Genomic DNA, 24,984 nt, shown 5'->3' with positions numbered 1-24,984 from the left:
CAATATAAATATACATACATACACACGGGTACAAACATACCTGTAAATAAGGGAGAGCGCACTCATTTCCACATGACCTGCCCACTCCTGCGCATTCAAAAGAAAAGGAAAATAAGACATGAGCAGTTGTCGGGGGGGGGAGGGCATTCGGGAGAGGGGAGGGGAGAGGGGGAGGGGAGGGGAGAGGGGGAAGGGAGAGGGGAGAGGGGAGGGGAGGGGAGAGGGAAGCGAGGGGAGGGGAGGGAAGCGAGGGGGAGGGGGACCCAGGGAAGACGACGGGTGGGCGGAAGGGGGACCCGGGGAAGACGACGGGCGGGCGGAAGGGGGACCCGGGGAAGACGACGGGCGGGCGGAAGGGGGACCCGGGGAAGACGACGGGCGGGCGGAAGGGGGACCCGGGGAAGACGACGGGCGGGCGGAAGGGGGACCCGGGGAAGACGACGGGCGGGCGGAAGGGGGACCCGGGGAAGACGACGGGCGGGCGGAAGGGGGACCCGGGGAAGACGACGGGCGGGCGGAAGGGGGACCCGGGGAAGACGACGGGCGGGCGGAAGGGGGACCCGGGGAAGACGACGGGCGGGCGGAAGGGGGACCCGGGGAAGACGACGGGCGGGCGGAAGGGGGACCCGGGGAAGACGACGGGCGGGCGGAAGGGGGGGCCGGGGAAGACGACGGGCGGGCGGAAGGGGGACCCGGGGAAGACGACGGGCGGGCGGAAGGGGGACCCGGGGAAGACGACGGGCGGGCGGAAGGGGGACCCGGGGAAGACGACGGGCGGGCGGAAGGGGGACCCGGGGAAGACGACGGGCGGGCGGAAGGGGGACCCGGGGAAGACGACGGGCGGGCGGAAGGGGGACCCGGGGAAGACGACGGGCGGGCGGAAGGGGGACCCGGGGAAGACGACGGGCGGGCGGAAGGGGGACCCGGGGAAGACGACGGGCGGGCGGAAGGGGGACCAGGGGAAGACGACGGGCGGGCGGAAGGGGGACCCGGGGAAGACGACGGGCGGGCGGAAGGGGGACCCGGGGAAGACGACGGGCGGGCGGAAGGGGGACCCGGGGAAGACGACGGGCGGGCAGAAGGGGGACCCAGGGAAGACGACGGGCGGGCGGAAGGGGGACCCAGGGAAGACGAGGGGCGGGCGGGAGGGAGACCCAGGGAAGACGACGGGTGGGAGGGGGACCCAGGGAGGACGACGGGTGGGAGGGGGACCCAGGGAGGACGACGGGTGGGAGGGGGACCCAGGGAGGACGACGGGAGGGTGGGAGGGGGACCCAGGGAAGACGACGGGCGGGTGGAAGGGGGACCCGGGGCAGAAGATGGGCGGGAAGAAGACTGCATGTGGGAAAGCTGACAAAAGAAACACACTGGACCTTTGAATTTGAAAGCCGCTGCAAGTACTTCTCAAAAGAGCCTTCAATGAACTGAAAAACAAGGAAGAAAAACGATTTAATAAATGCAATAGCAACAAAAACAACAGAATTAGTTTGTCCAGCAATTTGTTCCAAGGTTATGTTCGTCACAAAATGTCAAAAAATAAAAATAAAAAAAACATTTCACCAAGTCTTCAGTTCTTCCTCACCCAAATGCTGATACACTCATTTTAAGCACGTCTGTCCCCCTTCAAAGTGGAAGACGGGGTTTTGCAATCATGTGTGCATGTACGTCCGGACCATACCTTTTTTTTTTCTTCTTTTTTTGTTAAACCATTTGATGCTTTGCCATCAAATGTTCAACAAAGCATTATGAAAATGTGGTTAAGACAAAGAAGTTGGTCAAAAGGTCAAATTCTTAAAATTTCAGGTCGATTTGATGAAAATTGATGATTTTACGTTTTAAAGGTCAACAAATTAAATTGACCTGAAATTTTAAGAATTTGCATATTGGGTCGCCAGGGTTGGGAGATGGTGGGACCGAATTGGTTCACCAATCAAAAGCGAGCAGATTTTGATTGTTTGTTTTTTTTAGATCAAAATATCAAAGGTCAGGTTGCATAAAATCGTCAATTTTTTTTTCCGATTAACTTGAAATTTGAACAGGGTTTGTATATTGGGTCAGTGAAGCAGATTGCTTTTGAGGTGAAAAGGTCAAGGTCACCTAAAATCTTCTTTTTTTTGCATATTTGTTGGGCATCATGTTTCGCATAAGGAAGAAGAAAAAAAAGAGGAGGAGGAAGAGGAAGTCTGAATACAAAGCAGATGCGTACAGCCTTTGCATTTTCAGATGCTTTCCAGTTATACCTTTTGTTTGGTGCAGGCTCAAAAGTACAACAGTCTTTTGCAATACAGAATATATATTTTGTGAAAAGCTTAAAAATCAAAACAAAAATAAGTCTCATGACATGACGAAAGCTAACAAGTCCACAGACTTCCATTTGTCCTTAATCCTGGCAAACTGAAATACATCAAGTGAAGTGGTGCCACTAGTGCTCCATCATGACAATGCACGTCTCTTTTCTTAGTTTTTCAAACTATTGCAAGAGCAGTTTCAATAGACAGACAAGCATCGGACAATCAGTAGATGTGTATGCAGCACATCGACTACGTGATTGCAGCAGTTCTGACAGCAGTGCAGCTGCGTCACTGATGCAGTGTTCCCTTTAACTTAACACAGTAATTTGGGATATTTTTCAGGGTGCAGGTAATAGCTTGCCTCCTCATTGCGAAAAAATGTGGGATCCTCAATGTTCAACTAATACAAGCAGACAGGACGTCCAGCTTAACATCCATCTGAGTGACGCTGCACATGATGAATCTTCCTGCCTGTAATACAGCAGTTCATAAATGGGCTGAGGTTTGAACTGAAGCGAGACAGCTCAGAGGTGAGTTTGCCGACCGAGTCCATCCTGCTTGCTCAAACAAACTCGCGGCAAGCAGTGCCAACCTGGTGTCAAGGAATCTCAGAGTATACAAAACTTTCCAGCAACAGTTTTCGGTCGGAATGAGGAATTTGTTTAGGGTTGTGACAGTAGCTCGTCTATTCTTCACGAAGGTCGACGTGGTATCTGATATCCACAAGATTCTTGCAGATGGGACACCCAATTCATCACCCAGTGGAGGAACAGCACACTTTTTGATGCAACACTACCAAAAAAACGCCAATTCAAAGGTTTGTAGTGGGGTCGGGGTTGTACGAGATGATACAGCTCAAGGGGAAGTGTACTGCTTCTGCACAACCCTTCATACTTACTGCCTGAAAACTTTCCCTGTTCTCCCGCAGAAAATTCACACAAGCCTCACGCACCCTCAAGTGTTGCGACTGTGTGGAAAGCACCTGCAGAACAGAGAGGTTATTTCTCAGACCTTACCAAAAAAAATAAACACATTTTTCTCATTTTCCAATACGAGTGATAATAATAAAACGAAAAAAAAAAACAAATATGATAACATATGAGGTTGCATGTCAGGCTGGCAACAGCCAAGGTATGGTCGTCTGGCAAAATAATCCGGTTGTCTCAGGAGCATCGGGCAACCTATTTTCGAAGGCAGGACGTCGGGCAACCCAGTGCACTCAAAGGCAGCGGGTGCTTCAGAAGAATACCGTCCTGGGATTCCCGACATCTTCAATGGAAGGACATCAGGTTTTATTTGAATGCAACATATACGTTATTCTGCAAATAATTAAAATAGAAAAATCCACCCAAAGGGTGGGAAAACTGCTCATACCAGATACAATTCCAGAAGCATCTGTTAGAATTTGAACATAATTTGCATATTGGGTCATTTAATTGGTTCGCCAATCAAAAGCTAGAAGCTCTGTTCTTTTTTTTCCAGGTCTAAAGGTCAAAGGTCAAGTTTGCATTGGGGTGAAGGCGTCATATAGTGCCACCTCCTGAGAGTGGGGACCTTGGATATAAATTAGGTCCCCGTTCGTATTCCCAGAGACAATCTGATCATATTTGTCAGTTTTGCACACAACTGGAAGACCCATTGCAGTGAATTCCCACAAAGCTGCAACTTCTGTTCCAAAGGGTGATGCTACTGTCAGTGCAAGACAAGGTCTTTGCTTGGATAATTCTTGATGGGTTTCATCACCATCAGCTTGAGCACCAGCGCACAGAGCAGTCAGTCTTTAAACCAAAGAGGTCAATGATTGACCGTATCCTTGCCCTTCGGGTCCTCACCAAATGCAGATAATAGTTTCCGCAGGGGCTGCTTGCAGCTTATGTTTATCTCTGCAAAGCATTCGATAAAGTGAATTGGGATGCCATCTGGAAGATTCTTGGTTTTCATGGGGCACCACCAAAACTGATCAATCTCAACTATACTCTGGTACTGAGAGTGCTGCGAGATGTGGCGATACTATCTCCGACTTGTTTCCAGTTGTTACTGGAGTTCATCAGGGGTGTGTCTCAGAGAGACGGAGAGCGAGGGACGGAGAGCGAGAGACGGAGAGCGAGAGACGGAGAGCGAGAGACGGAGAGCGAGAGACGGAGAGCGAGAGACGGAGAGCGAGAGACGGAGAGCGAGAGACGGAGAGCGAGAGACGGAGAGCGAGAGACGGAGAGCGAGAGACGGAGAGCGAGAGACGGAGAGCGAGAGACGGAGAGCGAGAGACGGAGAGCGAGAGACGGAGAGCGAGAGACGGAGAGCGAGAGACGGAGAGCGAGAGACGGAGAGCGAGAGACGGAGAGCGAGAGACGGAGAGCGAGAGACGGAGAGCGAGAGACGGAGAGCGAGAGACGGAGAGCGAGAGACGGAGAGCGAGAGACGGAGAGCGAGAGACGGAGAGCGAGAGACGGAGAGCGAGAGACGGAGAGCGAGAGACGGAGAGCGAGAGACGGAGAGCGAGAGACGGAGAGCGAGAGACGGAGAGCGAGAGACGGAGAGCGAGAGACGGAGAGCGAGAGACGGAGAGCGAGAGACGGAGAGCGAGAGACGGAGAGCGAGAGACGGAGAGCGAGAGACGGAGAGCGAGAGACGGAGAGCGAGAGACGGAGAGCGAGAGACGGAGAGCGAGAGACGGAGAGCGAGAGACGGAGAGCGAGAGACGGAGAGCGAGAGACGGAGAGCGAGAGACGGAGAGCGAGAGACGGAGAGCGAGAGACGGAGAGGGAGAGGGAGAGACGGAGAGGGAGAGGGAGAGACGGAGAGGGAGAGGGAGAGACGGAGACGGAGAGGGAGAGACGGAGACGGAGAGGGAGAGACGGAGACGGAGAGGGAGAGGGAGAGAGGGGAGGGAGAGACGGAGAGGGAGAGGGAGAGACGGAGAGGGAGAGGGAGAGGGAGAGGGAGAGACGGAGAGGGTGAGGGAGAGACGGAGAGGGAGAGGGAGGGGGAGAGATGGAGAGGGAGAGGGAGAGACGGAGAGGGAGAGGGAGAGACGGAGACGGAGAGGGGGAGAGACGGAGAGGGAGAGACGGAGAGGGAGAGACGGAGAGGGAGAGACGGAGAGGGAGAGACGGAGAGGGAGAGACGGAGAGGGAGAGACGGAGAGGGAGAGACGGAGAGACGGAGAGACGGAGAGGGAGAGACGGAGACGGAGAGAGAGAGGGAGAGGGGGGGGGAGAGGGAGGGGGAGGTGGAGAGGGAGAGAGGTAGAGGGAGAGACGGAGAGACGGAGAGACGGAGAGGGAGAGGGAGAGACGGAGAGGGAGAGACGGAGACGGAGAGGGAGAGACGGAGAGGGAGAGACGGAGAGGGAGAGACGGAGAGGGAGAGACGGAGAGGGAGAGACGGAGAGGGAGAGTCGGAGAGGGAGAGAGGGAGAGGGAGAGACGGGGAGGGGGGAGACGGGGAGGGGGAGAGACGGGGAGGGGGGAGACGGGGAGGGGGAGACGGGGAGGGGGGAGACGGAGAGGAGGGAGACGGAGAGGAGGGAGACGGAGAGGAGGGAGACGGAGAGGAGGGAGACGGAGAGGAGGGAGACGGAGAGGAGGGAGACGGAGAGGAGGGAGACGGAGAGGAGGGAGACGGAGAGGAGGGAGACGGAGAGGAGGGAGACGGAGAGGAGGGAGAGGGAGAGGAGGGAGAGGGAGAGGAGGGAGAGGGAGGGGAGGGAGGCGGAGAGGGGGGAGAAGGGGAGGAGGGAGACGGAGAGGAGGGAGACGGAGAGGAGGGAGACGGAGAGGAGGGAGACGGAGAGGAGGGAGACGGAGAGGAGGGAGACGGAGAGGAGGGAGACGGAGAGGAGGGAGACGGAGAGGAGGGAGACGGAGAGGAGGGAGACGGAGAGGAGGGAGACGGAGAGGAGGGAGACGGAGAGGAGGGAGACGGAGAGGAGGGAGACGGAGAGGAGGGAGACGGAGAGAGGAAGACTGAGAGGGGGCGACGGAGAGGGCGACGGAGAGGGGCGACGGAGAGGGGCGACGGAGAGGGGCGGCGGTGAGGGGGAGACGGAGAGCGAGAGACCTCCAGAACCCCCCCTTTCTAACCCTCCAGAACTCCCCCTTTCGAACCCTCCAGAACTCGCCCTTTCGAACCCTCCAGAACTCCCCCTTTCAAACCCTCCAGAACCCCCCCCCTTTCGAACCCTCCAGAACCCCCCCTTTCGAACCCTCCAGAACCCCCCTTTCGAACCTTCCAGAACTCCCCTTTCGAACCCTCCAGAACTCCCCCTTTCGAACCCTCCAGAACTCCCCCTTTCGAACCCTCCAGAACTCCCCTTTCGAACCCTCCAGAACTCCCCCTTTCGAACCCTCCAGAACTCCCCTTTCGAACCATCCAGAACTCCCCCTTTCGAACCCTCCAGAACTCCCCTTTCGAACCCTCCAGAACTCCCCCTTTCGAACCCTCCAGAACTCCCCCTTTCGAACCCTCCAGAACTCCCCCTTTCGAACCCTCCAGAGCTCCCCCTTTCGCACCCTCCCCAACTCCCCCCTTCGCACCCCCCCGAACTCCCCTTTCGAACCCTCCAGACCTCCCCCTTTCGAACCCTCCAGAACTCCCCCGTTCGAACCCTCCAGAACTCCCCCTTTCGAACCCTCCAGAACTCCCCCTTTCGCACCCTCCAGAACTCCCTCTTTCGAACCCTCCGTCCAGAACTCCCCCTTTCGAACTGTCCCTCCAGAACGCCCCCTTTCGAATCCTCCAGAACTCACTCTTTTGAACCCTTCAGAACTCCCCCTTTCAAGCCCCCCAGAACTTCCCCTTTCGAACCCTCTCAAGTAGAGCTTTCCCTGCGGAGGTTACCCAGGCTTGATATTTCCGACTATTTTTGACTGTAACCGACGGGTTTCTGTGACGTCAGTGACAGCATGATCGGGGAGCAAAGGGAGTTTAAATATTCCGGTGTTTTGAGGTGGGAATGCTCGTCCGCTTTGAGCAAGCGGAGGGCCAGAGTTAAGATGGGGAAACTTTGGAAAGGGAGGGGGAGTTTCAGAAATGTGGGTGTCAGGGGCTTGAAGGCTTGAGTGTGGGGAGGGGACCGATGCCTTAGGACTGGGAGGGAAAGGGTAAGGACCAAGGATTTGGGGTTGGGGGTTGAGTAGGGTGGAGGGGGCAGATCAAAGATGACAGTTGGGAGAGTGAGGATGTTTGTTGAGTTGTCAGAATGCTATGTGCAACTTTACTCACAGTAAAAATGTGTACGTGTGTGTCATTATGGGGGAGGGAGGGTAAAACCTGACTCAACCACGAGACCCCCCCACGGGTAAAGTGCTGGTTGGGAGTTACTTTTCAAAATCATTCATTTAACTCCAATCATGGATTTTAATCCCAATAGCTGAACGATTTGTGCAAACATGAGACAGAGACAAACAGAGAGACAGGCAGAGAGACAGGCAGAGAGACAGGCAGAGAGACAGAGAGACAGACAGAGAGACAGACACAGACAGAGAGACAGAGACAGACAGAGAGACAGAGACAGACAGACAGAGAGACAGAGACAGACAGAAACACAGAGACAGACAGAAACACAGAGACAGACAGAAACACAGAGACAGACAGAAACACAGAGACAGAGAGAAACACAGAGACAGACAGAAACACAGAGACAGACAGAAACACAGAGACAGACAGAAACACAGAGACAGACAGAAACACAGAGACAGACAGAAACACAGAGACAGACAGAAACACAGAGACAGACAGAAACACAGAGACAGACAGAAACACAGAGACAGACAGAAACACAGAGACAGACAGAAACACAGAGACAGACAGAAACACAGAGACAGACAGAAACACAGAGACAGACAGAAACACAGAGACAGACAGAAACACAGAGACAGACAGAAACACAGAGACAGACAGAAACACAGAGACAGACAGAAACACAGAGACAGACAGAAACACAGAGACAGACAGAAACACAGAGACAGACAGAAACACAGAGACAGACAGAAACACAGAGACAGACAGAAACACAGAGACAGACAGAAACACAGAGACAGACAGAAACACAGAGACAGACAGAAACACAGAGACAGACAGAAACACAGAGACAGACAGAAACACAGAGACAGACAGAAACACAGAGACAGACAGAAACACAGAGACAGACAGAAACACAGAGACAGACAGAAACACAGAGACAGACAGAAACACAGAGACAGACAGAAACACAGAGACAGACAGAAACACAGAGACAGACAGAAACACAGAGACAGACAGAAACACAGAGACAGACAGAAACACAGAGACAGACAGAAACACAGAGACAGACAGAAACACAGAGACAGACAGAAACACAGAGACGGTTAGCAGGAGCGACGCCATTTGGTGGTTTCCCAAGCTCTGTGCGGAAAGGTGATTAATGGCATCACGACGAACTCGACGCGGCGATCGGGACACAGGTAAAGGTACAAAGTTTCCACCTTGCAACGTCACGTGTGTTTCGGCGAAATGGACCCCGTTGCTGACGATGCCAAACACACAGCGCACACCCGACACTATCGGAGAACATTTATAACATGATCACCTGTTCAGCGACGACGCGGAATAAACAAGAACCGTCCAGGGCCGTTCGTCTTCTGCACAGACCGTGCTTGGCCAACATGTCGTCGGGGTTCTCACCCCCTCGCCGCATGGCGACTCGGCGACCGAACAATCCCAAAACTTCCAAAGACCAAACTAGAGCGCGTCCCGCGGTTCCTTCTTATACTTTTACCGGGTCACGGCTGCAGGTCCCACGTGATCCCAATCAGCGCGCACCACGTGCTGGATCCGTTTAATTAGCGCACCACGTGCTGGACTCGTTTAATTTAACAGGTTCTTCAATGGATTGTTCTTGTTTGTTGTTTTCCTCCGTTATCGACACTATTCTGGGCGTCGATTGGTGGGGGACGGGGGGGACATGTCTCCCCCCCCACTTTTTATCAAGGGGGGGGGACAACATATCGATCCCCCCCACTTTTTTCATTGAACGAAAGTTACGTAACACAAAACGAGCTGCTCTCGTACAACCAGGCCGAGATGCTCCTCAAATACAAGAATAAATTTTTTAATCTCTATTAAAGTTTTATTGGTCTATTATAGTTCTATTAAAGATGATAGGTTAACAATTCAACATTGAGAATCCGTGCTTCCCAAGCCATGGTCTCCCACCGGCCAAGCGTTCATCGTGACGTCGCTTTTTGATCCTTCGATGTCGGCTCTTCCTATCGTTGTGAAGCAGAATTCGCCAAGCGTTGGATTGTTCACCCACTAACAGGGAACGTGACCTGGACATTTTGAGGTATGTTGGGACGTTTTCGGACTTTGTATCGTCATTTTATGAGTGTTTAAATAAATCGCGGCTTCATGGCTCAGAGCGCCACGCCTCGGATAGTGTTAGGCCGCAACGGCTCGGGCCCCTTTAGCGACCAACATAGTTTATTTCACCTTTCTAACTTATATCGCCGGATGCCTGATGTTATTACCTGCACGATGATGTGTGTGTTTAATTTCTGTGACTTTGCACCGTCGAGTTAAAAGCCAATAAAAGATTTCGCGGCCTGGTCTGCTGATTGAGATGGTGGAGCTTGTGCAGGATGACGCGGTTTCACTCTACCGGCTCGCACGAACGAACGGAAAGATATTTTGTAATTCTGTTTTCATATTTCGCAGTTGATAACAGTGCCCTAAATCCCAACGTTGAAAACCGGGTGAAAATCGAAGGAAAGTGGGTATTTTGGCGACTAAATTCGCTTTGAATACTTGGGAAACATAAAAAAACAAGAGGGGGAGCACTCTGTAGAGTGCAAAACCTCCGCTGCCAATACTGCTCAGTCACTCAAGTGAACCTGATATCCTATTCATTCAATTTGACGTCAACAGTGCTCACAGAGTTATAGTTTGCAACTTTCCCTTTTACTTTTAACTTTTACATACTCTATTCATTCGTCATAACTCGATTCCTTGAGACAGAAATTGATTTTACGTGGGTATATCCACCTGAAGTTCCAAAATCAGCCGCAATTATAATTTTGGCATGTTTTTTGTTGGAAATCACTTATAACATGGAGAAATGCAAAAAAAAAAAAATCTAAATTTTGTTTAAAAAGTTGCAAAAAATTTTTTTCTCTAACTTTCTTTTGGGGGGGGGGGGTTGGAAATCACTTAAAGCGTGTAGAAATGCAAAAAAAAAAATTCTAATTTTTTTTCAAAATGGCCGCCATAGCGGCCATATTGGATTTTGGACCAAGTCCAAAATCTGCTGGCATGATCCTTGGACCATACCTAATCCCCCCACCAAGTTTCGTCGAAATCCGTCGAGGAGTTTTTCCGTAATACTGTTCACAAACAAACAAACAGAAAGGGGTGAAAACAGTAACCTCCGATCTTCGATGGCGGAGGTTAAAATGCGCTGATTCACTTGCTTTTGTGACGGTTAATGTAAATAATGTTTTCATCGGTACTTGGAGTTAGGGGAGGTATAGACCTACAAAACGAGAGGTATCATTCGGTCATCAGACTTATGAGGATGAAATTATAGATTTTAAAAGGTAGCTGTTGAAAAATATGCAAAATTCACCTTGGCGGTTCGGACAAACGAACGGAAAATTATTTTTGAATTCTGTGCTCGCATTATACAGTATCTATAGCAGTGTTTCTCAACCGGTGTTTCTCAACCGGGGAACCCAGGGTTCCGCAAGAAACAATAATAAATAGGCTAATGTATTTTTGAGTAGTTTTTGTTCCATTTAATATTCGTAATTTTACTATACACGTACGGCATATTGTTAGGAACTCCTTGGTTATTATAATAGAGGCTTCAACCTCAATTAACAACCATAGGGAATGTATTTAACGATGTCTATATGGCGCCAGTGTGAAACTGCCCTCACTGGTTAGTGGACGTCCTGTACGCGGCGGATTCGTGTATCATTGAGTGACTGACTCAAGTGCGGGACGCATGCATGGTGTCCATCTATCTTCTCTGTGCTTCCAAGCGCTGTCTGTCTGTCTCTGTCTGTCTCTGTCTGTCTCTGTCTGTGTCTGTCTGTCTCTGTCTGTCTCTGTCTGTCTCTGTCTGTCTCTGTCTGTCTCTGTCTGTCTCTGTCTGTCTCTGTCTGTCTCTGTCTGTCTCTGTCTGTCTGTCTGTCTGTCTGTCTGTTTACCTTCATTGCTTCAGCCTTATTTGTTTATCAAGTTACATGAGGTGTGTTTTTTTTTTTTTGATTTAAAAAAGTTTTTTTTGTGTGTATTGAAACCTCGGTGTGAGGTCTCATAAACGAGCAGTATGTTTTTTTCTTTCATTGCCAATAAATTTGACAAAAAGGGGGTCATTTTTTACCTTAAACCAGGTATCCGAAAAAAAATATATTATATTTACCACGTGAACTACGATAAAAATATAAAAGAGCTTGATATTAATAATGGTATATAATTATTTTTATGCAGGTGTTCCCTGAGACATAACTATTTCAAGGGTTCCACAAGGGTAAAAAGGTTGAGAAATGCTGATCTATAGGGTAGTAATGAGATTACCTCGAAAATCCGATTTAAAAAAAAAAAATGCTTAGGCTTAGTAGCTTAGCCACGGCTTGCAATTTTTACGAGGAAAAATAACGTTCCGGAAGGAATTTCTCTTCCGCCATCATCCGGATAATTTTCCGTTTGCTCGAGGACAAAGACGAAGGATAGACCAGCAGAATAAGGTGTCTCATTAAACTGTGAGATTTAGAATGATTAAATTAGAGATTTTAAATGCAGCGTTGAAAATAAAATAGAGGATTGTCAGCTTCTTCTTCACCATGTTGACCCCGCAACAGTTCTGGGCCCATTTAGCGACCAAAATGGTTTATTTCACCTTTCTAACTTGTATCGCACTATACTTAAACAAAACGTATGGGCACACACTATACTTAAACAAAGGCACGTGGTTTCAAAGTTGTTGTGTTTTTTATTTGTTTTTTTTTGCACGTACGGCCACGCACTAGTGTAAATGATGAACGTATTTACAAATAAACAAACTATGTACAATAATTGGAAAGAAGAGTGTGCATGTCCGGACGGCAACAGATCTTCATCTCTCGTCTCCTGGTCTCGTGGTTTGTGAGAAGTAAAGAATTACATAAATGTTCACATTACAACTGATTTTAGCTCATTCCTTTGGTGAACCCTTTTGATGGCATGCAAATCAAGAAGACAATCTTTAACGACGACGTGAACTATGAACCAATAATGTCATAATCATCTCACTCAACTTTAGCTCATTGGATAATTAAATGCAGATTAAATAAAATGAATATTAATAATACTAGAGGGGGAGCACTCGGTAGAGTGCAAAACCTCCGCCGCCGATACTGCTGGGTCACTTAAGTGAACCTGATATCCTATTCATTGTGGGTCAAAACGGATCAGACTCTACTGAACCACGATTGAATAAACTAAACTAGATCGACGCGCATGTAGAAATGCCCCCCCAAAAAATCGAAATTTTCTTTGAAAAAAAAGTTGCAAATTTTTTTTTCTCTAACAAATTTTTTTTTTGTTTTGTTTGGAAATCACTTAAAACAAGTAGAAATGCAAAAACAAATATTCGAATATTTTTTCAAAATGGCCGCCATAGCGGCCATATTGGACTTTGGCCCAAGTCCAAAATATAATGGCATGATCCTTGAACCATACCTAATCCCCCCACCAAGTTTCGTCGAAATCCGTCCAGGAGTTTTTCCGTAATACTGTTCACAAACAAACAAACAGACGGGTGAAAACAGTAACCTCCGTCCATATTCGATGGCGGAGGTTAAAAATACCAGGGTATCTGACCCTAACCAAAAGTAATAAGCGCGTAGCCGGGAACTAAGCGAGTAATGGAATGCTAAATTGGGAGCTCAGATGCTAAATTAAGAACTGAACTCTTATCGGCGCTCTTTTAGTCATACATGTGCTACGCAAAGCTTATCACATGTCAACATTGTGCCTGGAGGTATAGTGACCAAGCCAAAAGTATGTTGACCTTAAAAATGCCCTGTTACGCGAAAATAACCCTTATGATTCACATGTCAAAATTTATTCAACTGAAATGTAATTCCATTCTCGTTTCATAGAGGATATGGATATCAAAGTTTTTCGCGACAGCATCAAGTAGCACATCTCCGACCACTCTCCTGGAGCAATCAAGTTCCCAGAAAGAGGTGGACGATTCAAAGGAGAAGACAGCAGAAAAGGGTGCATGTGCGAGTACTCGGCCTAATTTCCCAGATCAGCCTTTTCAACCTCATGATGTCAGTTGTATCCCAGTCCAAATACTGCCAACCCGAAGTTGAAGTTTCAACCACAGTGGTTCAAAGATTTTCCGTGGCTTCATTTTGATCAGAGCATCAGCGGTGTACTCTGTCACACCTGTACGGACGCTTCTCGTGAAAAACTTACCGAACTTGCCCGCTGTGCAGAAGACGCATTTGTCTCGAAGGGCTTTCGGAACTGGAAAAAGGCTTCAGAAAAATTCAGCCAACACGAACGATCAAACACACATAGGCTTGCCTCTGAAAATCTGAAATGTCGCAGAAGTCAACCTGGTGTCCATGTGCAGCTGAGCAGCAAACTGTGAGAAGAGCAAAGATCTGCACAGTCAGCACTTCTGAAGATTATCACCTCACTGCAATATTTAGCCCGACAAGGTTTTGCAATTCGTGGGAAGGATGCCTCTGAAGGGAGTTTCAAAATGCTCTTACAGTTGCAGGCCGAGGATGATGTAAACCTCAAGACGTGGCCGTCAAGGAAGACGACGTTCACAAGTGGAGAAATTCAGAACGAAATTCTACAGTTGATGAGTCATGCCATCCTCAGAAATATCTGCAGTAACGTGAATGAAATGTCCACTCAGTTCGGACTCTTAACTGATGGAACGCATGATATTCAGGGTTATGAGCAGGAGTCGGTGTGCGTGTGCTGTGTGACGGATTCCTTTGATGTTCAAGATCTCATCGGCCTCGACCAAGTATCGTCAACAACAGGAGTATCACTTTGTAAGATGCTTCAGGATGTCCTAATTCAGTGTCAACTCCCTAATGAACACCTTAGAGCGCAGACTTACGATGGGGCAAGCAACATGTCCGAAAGTACAAGGGCTGTCAAGCACAGCTAAAAAAAAAAACTCCAACCGCTGGCCATTTCTCAGCATATACATTTATTAAATTATTTGTCAAAGTACTAAACTAAGTGAATCTTGCATTTTTATAAATTGCATTTTTACATTGTTATAAATTCAAGTAATAATTCAGTTTCCACACCATCCAACTTGACAGAGTTTGAGCAAATCTGCAAGGAAGAATGGGAGAAAATCCCCAAATCCAGATGTGCAAAACTGACATACCCAAGAAGACTTGAAGCTGTAATCGCTGCCAAAGGTACTTCTGCAAAGTGTTTACTCGGGGGGTTGAATACTTATGGATGCAACATTTCAGCTTTTCATTTTTCATTAATTTGTAAGAATTTATAAAAAAAATGTTTTCACTTTGTCATGATGGGGCATTTGGTGTAAATCGGTGACAAAAAAAATTGAATTTAATCCATTTTAAAATCAGCTGTAACACAACAAAATGTGACAAAAGTTGAGGAGTCTGAATACTTTGTGAAGGCACAGTATGTTCCATTGAGAATACTAAAGTAAATGCATTGAAAAAGCATACAGATTGTAATTAATTACCTGATTGAGACAGAGAGAGTACTTTAATAAAAACAAAGCAGCTTCCATTTTTGTTTTTTTTTTCCGTGCCGTCCTGGTTCCGCTGGAATGTCTTCGACGCATATTGCCCTATTCATGTTCCAAGCCTGAAACACTTACTGGACATTGGCATACACATTCGCTCAAATCAAATATCAAATATCGTTTGTCAAATATATTGAGCCGGAAAAAAATTCCATATGACCTTCAGAAGAAGGTCAAGGTCGCTTTCAAGGTCACCATTTGTGATCTCGTGTGTGTGACTTCCTATAAGTGTTCAATCCATTTCTACCACATTTATGGACTCCCAGGGCAGATAATACAGCTGGAAGATATCACCAGCAGCCATTTTGAATTTGACCTCTGACAGCTATAAGAGGTCACCGTGGAACTTTCCATATCAAAATTTTTAGTATTAGATGAAGGGTTAGTGTGCCAAATTTCATGCTTTAAACCCAAAGTGCACATTTCAGCCCAAAATCGCATCTTCGCAGCCCTACTCGTATTCACACTCGCGACTGAGCTGTTGCGGTCTAACCTGGGTTTGAATCGTGACCCAGCTATAAACTGTCATCCTGGTGTTTCACAGGCAGGGTGATTCATCAATGTGTGTGCCATCCCTTGAATGCCCGTTAAACTGAGTGTCCCATTTGCTGGACAAGATCCAACGGTGTCCTTTGCAAAGAGTAGGTGAGCTATTGCCGGCAACATGACCAAATTCTAAATTCCTGCCCTAACCTACAGAGGCACTGCATCAACGGCACAGCTGCGCTCCCAGCAGCCATAGGCTGCTCACCATCAGTGTGAATCAGAATCAGAATTGTTCCTAACCTTCAATTTCCACCTGGTATTCTTCCTTATTTTTGTCGATTTATTTGAAAACAAGACGTTCGCATCATTGTTTGTTGAACCAGAAGCCAAGTTTGAATTGCTTACCTCTGTTTTTTGTGTTGTGTTTAATAATATTGTTAAGTCAACTTGATTTCAACTGTCAACATGCCAGTTGGCTGGGAATTATCTCTGCAACTAGCCGTAGCATTGCAGCAAAGGCCTTCATGCTCTGTGTGTCTGACCCAATCTGTAAAACTCCCAAACTGTATTTCAGCAACTGGTATGTCCTCCCTCCTGGACCTAGTAATAACTACCTTTCCTTCCAAACTCTCAAGTTCCTCCTCTGCCCCTCTTGGCTGTTCTGACCACTTTCTTGTCAAAGCCCATATCTCGCTGGCTATTGTAAGGGAGCAACCTTAACAACGAACAATATGGCTGTTCACGAAGGCCAACTAGCAGGGATTGCAATCTGCCCTCTTTCCAAATGATTTGGCTACCATTTTCACAGCACCTGATATCGATTCTGTCTTGGAAAACTATTACAAAAGTCTACTTTCTCTGATGCACCGGTTTGTCTCATCCCGCTTGCAGCTATCCTATCTGTGGTGTATTGGCATAGAGCGTTGTGGGGGCGTGGAGGAGTTGTGATAGTAGTCACGTGTCTGCGATGCATATAGCTGTTCGCGCACGCTAGAGGCTCGCAGTAGTGCGCTGTAGTGTTCATCCGGACGAGCAATAAACAGAGTTACAACAACCCTCGCGACTCTCCGTGCCTCACTGCCCTCCGGACATTACATTGGCGACAAGCATGTTTCGGATCGACGCGTGCAGAGTGCCTGGTTTCCTCGGCATTGACTTTGAGTCATTGCCGGAGCAATTGGATTGTCGGGCGCATGGAGCGCCTCCCCTATACTGTGCCCCATACCTTCGTTTGGGCCCGGGCCTCCCTCGAGACCCAAGGGCGAGGTCCCGGTGGCATGGGCCACGGCGATGCAACATTGGTGTCCGTTTATTGCTTCCTGCGACTACGATATACGGTTCCGGAGCAACGGGGAGCCTGCCAGCTGCGACGGGCTCTCGTGCTTGCGTGGCGCAGAGGGTCCACCTTCGTCAGGATCAACCAGCCGGGTTGATGTGTTGGCACTGGGCCAGGTCACCGCCAAGCAGGTCGCGGTGGAGTCGGCTCATGATACAGTGCACGCCCGTGTCGTTCAGGCAATTTCAACGGGGGATTGGAGCGAGCCGGTTGCATTCAAGAAGTTCGCGGAACGTGACCATCGACGGTGTCCTCTTCGACATTCAGATGAGGACCTGCACGCAAGTCGCCTCAATGTCGTGACAACCAAGAGGCTTGTGCGCAGCGTGGTTCATAATTTGTTAATTGTTGTATGTTTGATTCTCGCAGCACGAGTGATTAAGCTTGGCGTTATAAAAGCAAATGCCAACAGTCCGTGTGTGAGCAAAATGTGTTTGATTGGAATCAATGCTTTCTTTTATGTGAAGAACTTACGGACGATCGTTGCGAATAAAGAGGTCTTCCAGATCTCGGCCTTCGATGACAGTCCGCAGTTCGCTGCATCCGCATGTGTTGGAATTATACTGTGGGAACACGCTGTATGTAAAGAGAAGTTTGCATCTGCGCCAACGATGGTTTTGCTGCTTTATGACATTGCTGTGCATCCAGTCAACGCTGATCGTCTGTATGGACGTGCGTTGAGGTCTCAGCTGGATTTGCTGCGATCTAAGGGGTCGGTGGCAGGGGCGGTGTTGCGCCCGGTGCTGGTGCGCGGTTTTGGTGTGGGACAGCTGGTAATGAAGCCGGCTAATTGCCTGGTTCGATTTGATGGCGGGGAGCCGGGGCAGGTTCGCTGTTCAGCGTCACCCCGACCCCTGATATTGCCAAGGTCAGACGTGTCGGGCGCCATGGAGCGCAAACCTCTGGTCTCGCCAAGGTCAGCCGCGCTGGCGCCCACGGGGCTTGCAGACTCGGGGTGTTTACCTGATTCGGTCCTGTCTGAGGGAGATGTGCCAACTTGTCGACCGGGGGCATTTGATGGTGCCGGGGGAGGTTCGCCTGGGCTGTCACCTCGACCTCGCCGGAAGGTGCGTCAGCATGAGCCGCCTGGGGGCGCTTCTGCTGCATAGTTATACTGTGCTCCCAAACTTCCCTCTTTATATCTTTAACACGGCCATTGTTATTATGGTCTGCAACATCATTGGCTTCGTCATGCAACTCAGTACTCGAGCACCAGTCCACTGCATTTGGGATTCAACTCACTCGCACCAACACAGTATATGATGTGATGGGGAGAGAAGAGTGAATAATGTGCCAGATTAAAACAACGACATTATTGTTGCAGGTTGTGCGGATGAAGCACACTTTTTCTTTTGGGCCATCTCATCTGGATTTGTTTCTCAGCCCGACCAGCACCCCAAGATTAGATCAAGTGACGTGGTACCTGGAGGATTTTACATGGTTGATGTCATTTTGTTCCTCTTTGTTTTTTTTTATGTCGTAGTATTCTTTGCCAATTATGCTTGTCATTACAGTTGTCATTTTATAATCATGCTTTTAGGAGGGAGGAGTGTGGTGTATTGGCATAGAGCGTTGTGGGGGCGTGGAGGAGTTGTGATAGTAGTCACGTGTCTGCGATGCATATAGCTGTTCACGCACGCTAGAGGCTCGCAGTAGTGTTCATCCGGACAGGCAATAAACAGAGTTACGACAACCCTCGCGACTCTCCGTGCTTCACTGCCCTCCGGACATTACACTATCCATCCTTTCGGCTCAAGTACACTGTATCCTGGGGAGAGGTGGTTACGGTCAAGCAGTTTATTTTATCAACATGGAAAGATAACCCAACTGAGGGCAACTTTAGTCAATTTTGTCAAGTGCATGTCCATCTTGAGGCAAGCCAGAAAAAAAATCATCTTATAAATATCAAGGCTGAACTCTCCAATGACTGTCCTTCCTCCAAGTCATGGTGGCACCTTGTCAAGTCCTGTCGCAGGGGTATGTGCTCACCCTCCATCACCTGAAATGACACGACTGGAGACTCTCCCCAAGATAATGTAGAATGTCCAACTCTCTGTTTGCCCTGAAATCTCGTGTACACAACCCATCCCACTTTGACCCCAATTTACCCCCCCCCCCACCCATACAACTGTCTGTTGGACTTTGTTCTCTGCTCACCCAAGAAAGTCAAGAAATTTCTGTCCAACCTTGGCCATGCATCTGATTTTATATCAGATCCGATTGCATCAGTGCCGATGTTCTCAAATCCTACTCTCCCTTTCTTGCTTCCGCTTTGTCTGCCTTATTTTGTCTGTCCTTCTTTGGCCACCTTCCATTAGCTTGAAATGTAGCCAACATCATTCCCATTTGGAAGAATGGTGCAGAAAAACAGATCCAAACAACCACAAAGCAGTGAGTTGCTTCCAATTACAAGCAAAGGCATGGAATTCATCATTGCTGCTGATGTCAAATAATTCCTGTTTTCAAACAGCCTGATCTCTCACCATCAGCGGATTTCTTCCCACACGCTCAACTCTGGACATGCTGCTGCTCCTCTCACAGTAATTGTCGGGATGCCCTAAATCTCAGGTCAGGCCATCACCTTGGACAAGCGATCAACACAGTCTGGCATCCTGCTTTGCTTGCCAAGCTCTCTGCCTGCGGTATGGAAGGCCAACTTGATTCTTGGATTTGTGACTTCCTCCACACACTGGGCACTCCAAGGAACCCCTCGCTCCTGCATTACCCCGAAGCTTGTTACACACCCGTTCGCATCATGCACATATTCGGATTCGCTATGACTCACCTTGATGGGACTTACCTCCTTCCGGTTCCTCTTGAGGACCTGGATCCTCTTCACTTGGTCCTGGAGCAGAGAATCACGCTGTGAACATAACGTTTGCATGCATTCCAAGATCTCCTCCTTCACTCTACACCCCCTTCCCCCACTTATTCCTCCTTAATTTTGCTTCCCTCATTTATATCGTCTTCTACCTCCTCTTTCACCCTCGTTATCTCCTGGTGCACCCTTTCCACTTCTTCCTCTAACGCTACTTTTACCGTCTCCGTTTTACGTTCCACCTTGTCCATGTGTCCCTTCATGGCCCATTCTTGAGCCTCCATTACCTCACACATTTCCCTAATAGTCTTTGTCACCTCGTCGTGACGTGTTTTACATTCCCTCTTTTCAGCGACGAGTTCACCTCTCATTTCCCTCTGAGCCTTTTGTGCGTCGGTGTTTTCCTTCATATGTTCTCTCAATAAATTTTGTCCTCCATTAAGTCCTTCTACCCCCGTCACCCTGGCCTCGCTCTCCTTCACCCTCCCCTGGACACCACTCACACATTCCCGTACCTGCTGCCACACCACAAGCAATTCCCTGCCCATCGCTTCGCCCATCTTAAGTCTTATCTGACCGTTCATTCTGCTGCTCATCACGTCCAGTCTGCCGTTCATTGCTTGCATATCGGCCCTGTTGTTTTCGCTCATCGCGTCCAGTCGATGGCTGATTCCATTGCCCATCATTTTCATATCGGCCTTTTTGTTTTCGCTCATCACTTGCATATTACCGCTCATTGCTTCCATTTTGTTTTTTCATGAGTTGCTCCATAAAAAAGGACTATGTTGGGCTGTTGTCGCAATGCCCGTCTGCCGTTCTGTGTTGCAGGTGCTGCGCTTTCTGGGGGGATGCAGGTGAGGGTTGTGTCCCACCTCTACTAGTCTCGTCAGTGCCCTCTATCATTGCCTCGTTCAGGTCCTGGGTCGTTAATTCATTTTTTGCATTATTTACATAGCCCACCGGGATCTGCCCACATTGGTCTGCCATTGTCTGTACCAATATATTAAAAAAAAATTTACTAACAGCCCGTAATTTAGAGGCGCGTTTAATGCACGTCAATTCCTGGAACATATCCCCAATTTCCTCATGCGTTTAATGATTCCTCCAACGCAAGGTTATCCCAGAGCGTATCCCCTGCGTTAGAGGACGTTTTACTGTACATTGGACTCTCCGATGCTCTGGAAAAAAAAAAATTCCCCCTTTCTGCAGATTGCTTCACATTGTGTCATACCCCCATCCCATTGCTAAATAGCTTTCACAACTGTATGCTGATCTGGAATTGATTGGAAGCTGATCTGATAAATAGAACATATCCTTTAATCCCGGAAAAGCTGACTGTCCCCAGCCCGACACTGTAAAGATCGTCAAACTAACCCGCCTGTCTATTTCCATGCTCAGCCACTGTAAGAGTGTTCAGACATCACTTGAACTTCTTGGCCTTATCAGCCATGACCTATCGTGGGTCAACCACTGAGTGAAGCTAGCCTCCAAAGCCAGCCACTGACCAGGCATCCTCTTGACCCAGGTCTTTCCATGGAAAATCAGAGCAACTCCCGGTCTGTAAGTAAAATTAAAGCAAAATTGAGTAACTGCTGCTCTCCCCTAAGGACTGGTGCCCCAGCATCACATCTGTGTCTCCTCAATTCTGTGGAATCTCAAGCTTTCAACATTATTCGAATCTCTCGCGATGAGGCCAAATCGCAGATGTGTTGCTTTCACATTGTAGATGGGCAAGTGGTCGCAGTTTTTTATTTTTTACTAACTCTTCTCCAATATTGCTCCCTTTGCTCTCTCGGTCCTCTGACTCTCCTCAGCAACTCCAGCATGCATGCGTCCTTTTAGTTAAACTTCCAAAATCCAGGGAGACTGCATACCCCAATTCCTTTGTTTCTTACTGCTCTATCAAAGGAGGCCATCTTCCAGAGGCTGTTCTTTATCATTCTTGCCTCCAGGCTGAGAAGTTTTACATGGCCAGGGCTTCAAGCAGGCAGTGTACCACCTAATCGTGTCATTTCCCATCCTGACCCATGATTTTTATTACACCCATGAATCCTTCCTAACCAAACCCTCTTACTTACCGGTTTCAGAGTTTCCTCTTCGTTCTCTTTCTATCCTGTTGGTTTATTCCCTGACTGCCTGTGCCAAATCATTGCCCTTCCATGAGCCTCGCAATTGTAGAGAGAATTAAAAAGTCTGATTGGTGCAGAGGTTACACTCTTACCTTTGAACTGCATGGTCTGAGTTTGATTCCTGACCCAACTGTAAACTGTCAGATTGGTAATTCACAGGCAGGACATTTCCTTGCAGGGTGTGCAGTCCATCAGATTGACATTGAGCTGGGTTCCCCATCTCGTAGCATTACTCGGTGGATGAAAAAGATCCCACGGTGTTATTTCCAGAAGAGTAATGGACTTATAACCGGCATCCTGGCTAGATTATAAATTCATTACCAGACTGACTGACTTCAGAAGGCAATGGAAAAGTACCCAACATAACTCTTGCCATGAAACGCTTTCAGCAGCACTGACGCTATGTGCACAGAGTTTGGATGAAAAAAAAGAGAAGAGAAGAGTGAGTGATAAGTTAAAACCAAAACAACTAAGCTTGTGCAATGCCATATTAACTTTACCATGCCGTCTGTAAGACAAATCTACAGATCTGTGTTTTCCTACTTCCACTTTGCTGTTGGCAGGAATGTTGAGCATTGCATCTGTTACATTAGGAATGTGGATTGACATTGGTGTGTTAGAAAAGTTTGGTGTGCTCTTTGAGAACAGGCTGGTTATTGATAGGTCTGGCCTGCTTATTCATTCCACTCACACCTTTGTGGCACACACACACACACACACACACACACACACACACACACACACACACGGGGTGGAGATGAATGAGGAAGACAACGTGGCACAGTGAATCCTATCTTAGGCAGACATTGCTGTCTTTGGAGACGAGGGTGGATATTTTTGAAATCATGCGTTCTGCTTTTATAAAGGTAAGCCCAGTAAGGAAGTCAAAGACACGTCCTCCTCCATTTTCCATGTTCCTCCTCCATTTTCCATGTTCCTCCTCCATTTAATTGCTCGAACCAATTGTTTGTTTATTTTATTCGTCCTTTCCCTCTGCATCTCCTCAGGTGGGACATCATGGCTGGGCATGCCTCCACCTGGCTGTTTTATTTCCCCTTTCTCTCATGACCGCAGCTTCATCCGTAAAGATTCCTGAGGAGCAAAATAAAGAGGTAAGCGAGCATCATTTAAGGGAGCATGACGATCAACGATATTGTTGAGAAGGTGCCGTGCGTGCAAACAGCTCCGGAATAACTGAGTCGAAGACCCAATTTGAGGTGCATTCATACAGATGAGTGTTAGACATCAATGTTAGGCTTCAAACTATTTCAATGTCAACGCAATCCATCCTGATTGAGATCGTGGTAAATTTACCTGCACCGTTTCTTCCTTGACATCCTCAATCCTGCTTGCTCCGGAGCTGCCACTACGATTCCGTGTGGCAATAGATGGAGGTTCCAGCGATGTATGGTTTGAAGTTGACCCGAAAACCAACCTGCAGATGCTGAGAACTGGACAAGGTCATGACCAGATCATTGAAATTCGAGACTACAGATTGGTGAGAATCTCATTCCTTGTTATCAATTCACATGAGTTGTCGTGTTGGGCTCGCAATACGGTAACTCGTGTTACTGCAGTCAGTAGACGGAAGCAAAAACAAATGCCATGACTACGTGGCAGATTTTTTTTTTTTTCAACTGTGCGCATCTGGGATGCAACATGATGATCAAAGGAGCTTGTACATATTGAATACACAAATTTGAGGTTCATATTTTGATGTATGATGGATATAAAATGAAACTTGAATCGAGCTCATTTGGCGCCCATAAAACACATCATTGCTTTTCATCGGTATATCACCAACTCTTCGGTTTAGCAACAGTTGGGGGAATTGCTGAACTGCAAAACAATTGCTCTGATGTTCATTAAGGGCAAAAGTAAGAAATATTTCGTTGAGATTTACAATTTCAAATTGCAATTTGAAATCATGGTGCAGTTGGGTTTGTTAACCCTGAGATTTCAGCCGTGCTGAACCACAGTCAAAGGAACACTCAAAATAGCCTTAAGCTTTCTCACTGATGAAATCTTGTAAATCATTTCAAGTGTTTGTACCCAATATTTGGGTGTAGGTACTTCAGAATGTGGGCAAGGTTTTACACTAACAGCACAGATCAGGCTGTTTAAGAAAAAGACTCACCGTCAGCTATAGCGAGTTATCATGTGCAGCCTGTGGCTGCTGGTTGCATCATTTCCTGGGGGGGGGCACGACTGTGCCGCTGATGCTGTGTCCATATTACCAGTACACTGGTACTCATTTCGCTGACCTCGGAAGGATGACACGTTGAGTCAACCCACCTGGTGTTAATTCAATGGCAGATATGGACTCTAACTCAAGACCCTAAGATCTTAAGCCAGCTACCTTAACCGTTAAACCAACACCAGGCTTGATGTCAACTTATGATGATGGAGTTCATAACATCTTTATATATTATTTCCGAGTTTGTGGTTTCGTGTCGCGCTATCTTCGACTTTGTTCTGCGCTCGAGTGACGTGATATTCGGCTTGCATTATCTCAAAGACCATATGAGGTGCATGGTACAAAAAAAAGTAAATAAAATGGTTCTGAAACAGTGAAATCGTATTCCACTGACTGCATTAAAGTAAAATTACTGCTGATACTCTGCATCAGTTCCTTTCTCAAACACACCCACCCCAACATGTCGTGCAGAGCGCGGGTTATGCTAGTTGCTTATAATTTTGAAGAAAGCTAACCTGCCTGTAGTTTAGAGGATCTGTTTTGGTGCCATCGAGAATTGGAGTGATATTGACTATCTTAACAGCAGGTGACCCGTTGGAAGGAAGGTGACCACAGGTGAAGCACAAGATGAAAAGAATAGACAAAGAAAACGTGAGAAAAGCAGAGTAAGTTTTGAAAACAGTGGTATACAATCTGGACCCATCGCTCCAGCAGAGTCAAGGCTGGCCAGAACCTTTAATATCCTATTGGATTAAAAGGTAACATTGTTCGGGAGAAAGTGGTTATTTAGGGATAAGATAGGGACAGAGGGGTGTGTTGAGTACATGAGCTTTGAGGGCGAGCAGTGAGTTAAGACAGTCAGCATTGTCTCAAGTACAGCAGTTGTTGTGCCAATTGAGGCAATGGAGGGGGAGCAGACACGAGAGACAGATTAACAAGA

The 24,984-nt window shown here is 48.0% G+C and overlaps 2 protein-coding genes across 6 annotated transcripts in view; one reads left to right on the top strand and one right to left on the bottom strand.

Moving 5' to 3' along the window:
• LOC147024751 (UDP-N-acetylglucosamine transferase subunit ALG13-like) overlaps positions 1–9,091 on the bottom strand; it is a 74,235-nt gene extending 65,144 nt beyond the window's left edge. The window contains exons 1-4 of the mRNA XM_085887045.1: positions 8,860–9,091; positions 3,190–3,273; positions 1,374–1,424; positions 41–87 (exon numbers count right to left, since the gene is read on the bottom strand). Of these exons, the coding sequence (XP_085743171.1) occupies positions 41–87; positions 1,374–1,424; positions 3,190–3,273; positions 8,860–8,967 (290 nt within the window). The 5' untranslated portion in view covers positions 8,968–9,091. The remainder of the gene's footprint in view (positions 1–40; positions 88–1,373; positions 1,425–3,189; positions 3,274–8,859) is intronic.
• A 365-nt stretch (positions 9,092–9,456) lies between these two features.
• CNMD (chondromodulin) overlaps positions 9,457–24,984 on the top strand; it is a 25,404-nt gene continuing 9,876 nt past the window's right edge. Inside the window, exons 1-5 of one of the 5 annotated variants that reach the window (XM_085884982.1) lie at positions 9,457–9,615; positions 14,615–14,716; positions 18,225–18,319; positions 22,855–22,959; positions 23,208–23,345. In XM_085884982.1, the coding sequence (XP_085741108.1) occupies positions 22,912–22,959; positions 23,208–23,345 (186 nt within the window). In that variant the 5' untranslated portion in view covers positions 9,457–9,615; positions 14,615–14,716; positions 18,225–18,319; positions 22,855–22,911. Of the gene's footprint in view, positions 9,616–14,614; positions 14,717–18,224; positions 18,320–22,563; positions 22,714–22,854; positions 22,960–23,207; positions 23,346–24,984 lie in introns of those variants that run through there. The other 4 variants (XM_085884981.1, XM_085884983.1, XM_085884984.1 and 1 more) reach the window with 4 other exon arrangements.

The sequence above is a fragment of the Eptatretus burgeri genome, chromosome 6 (genome assembly GCF_056783735.1).
Source record: "Eptatretus burgeri isolate ZD-2024b chromosome 6, Ebu_testis_v1, whole genome shotgun sequence".
Lineage (NCBI taxonomy): Eukaryota > Metazoa > Chordata > Myxini > Myxiniformes > Myxinidae > Eptatretus > Eptatretus burgeri.
This window is presented reverse-complemented; position numbering and strand designations above follow the sequence as displayed.